At 50.9% G+C, this 1787-nt stretch overlaps 1 protein-coding gene across 1 annotated transcript; it reads left to right on the forward strand.

Annotated features, from left to right (window-relative positions):
- Positions 1 to 69: 69 nt before the first annotated feature.
- On the forward strand, positions 70 to 832 carry CHC_T00005632001 (hypothetical protein). The gene is made up of 2 exons (XM_005717176.1): positions 70 to 331; positions 405 to 832. The coding sequence occupies exons 1-2, from the start codon at positions 70 to 72 to the stop codon at positions 830 to 832; spliced, it is 690 nt and encodes a 229-aa protein (XP_005717233.1).
- The last annotated feature ends 955 nt before the right edge of the window (positions 833 to 1787 follow it).

The following is a 1787-nucleotide window of genomic DNA, read 5'->3' on the forward strand; positions in this document are numbered from 1 at the left end:
CTGCAGTCAACTACCGGCTAATTTTTCGCCTTGCTAATCCTCACTCTGGCAAAGCGCCACCCCACCAAGATGGCCAGGCCCACCTCGGATCGCTTTGTCATCAACATGTTTCCACAACCTGTCCAAATGAATCCACAATCTGCCGACAACATCTGGAGCACCATACGCCACGCGATTTCCGAAATTATGATCCGCAACATTTCTAACCTCTCCTTCGAGCAACTCTACCGTTTTTCCTACAAAATGCTCCTGCACAAGCACGGCGATTTTCTATACAAAGGCCTGCTTGAACTCCTCACAGAGCACTTGCAAGGCGTCGCCGCTCTCATCAGTGACGCAGATTCCGAGGATTTCCCCCCGGGAGATCAGACGTTAGTGGGGCTGTTTTTCCCTCTCCCTGGCAGATGTACGCGACGTCCTCATGTACATGGACAGGCATTATGTCAAGAGCAAGCAAACGAAAACTGTTCATGAGCTGGGCTTGTCCCTCTTTCGCGACGTCGTTATTCTCGAGTCTACTATTCTCCCACGACTCAAGGGCACCTTGCTCGGTATTATCGATGAGGAGAGGAATGGCGAAGCAGTGGATACCCATTTGATAGGCGCCATCTCGCGTATGCTGACTGAGTTGGGCAACAACGAGCTTGGTAAGTCATTCTGCGTCAATGTCTTTGAGGAAGATTTCCTTGAACGCACGAAGCGCTTTTACGCACGCGAGGCACGTTTGTACTTATCGGAGACAACTTGTTCGGATTACTTGAGAAAGGCCAATATGCGCATCCACGAAGAGCACATGGGCGTTGAATCTTCTGGAACTGCGAACAGATTCTAGGGTTCGCAAGGTGGCAGAGGTTGAGCTCATATCCACGTATATGACCCGTCTTGTCGATATGCAGAACTCCGGGTTGATTTGGATTCTGCGAAACGATAAGATTGCAGATCTGCGACTGACGTACTCTCTGTTCCGTGACATAAAGAAGGGAGATGAAACGCTGCGCACGAAGGGAGATGAAACGCTGCGCACGAAGCTAAAAGATGAAGTCTTGGAGCGGGGCACAGACCTTGTACAGGATCCTGAGAACATCAGAGACCACGCTTCGCTTATCAACGCAATACTTGTTCTCAAGGACAAGTACGACAAGATTATCACTTATGCATTTTACGTGCGTGCGACGGGTTCCTCTGAGGTTGTCACGAACGCGGCTGGTAGTACAATAATAGGGTTTGTCATGCAGACCATGCAGGAGCAACGTCTGAGAAGCGTGCCTTTTCTTCCAGCGGAAACGAGGCTGCACTGAATGCGAGTATGTCGGATTCATCGGTTGCACGTTCGCGCGAAAGCAGGGCGATGACGTTAAGTGAGCGTATGCGAAAGGCTGTGATTCATGGGAAGGGAGTGAACAAGGACGTACTGAGTCTTGTTGAAGAGAAAGCAGACGAGGATTGGACACGGAACCCAGATGTGTGGGAAGGCTTCTTCTGGGAGATTCTACACAAGGGCGTTCATGGGAAGCCCATAGCGGTGAATTAAGGTGTTGACGTGGAGACTGAAGGGACATACAAGGGCGAGTCGTATGTGGAATTCTGCGGCACGGATGCTACAGGTCGTCTGGTAGAAAAAGAGAAGCGCCCTGTACCTGGAGGCAAGAAGGACGCCTCCAAGGCTGAAGCAACTGTGACCAGCGCCCCAGACAAAGCCGGAGACACCATCGAGGTTGACGAGAGAAAGCATTCGAATATTGGAAAGCCCTCTGCACAGCGATGCAAGAAACGGAAGCGAAAAGTAG

The sequence above is a fragment of the Chondrus crispus genome, genomic scaffold, assembly GCF_000350225.1.
Source record: "Chondrus crispus Stackhouse genomic scaffold, scaffold_303, whole genome shotgun sequence".
Lineage (NCBI taxonomy): Eukaryota > Rhodophyta > Florideophyceae > Gigartinales > Gigartinaceae > Chondrus > Chondrus crispus.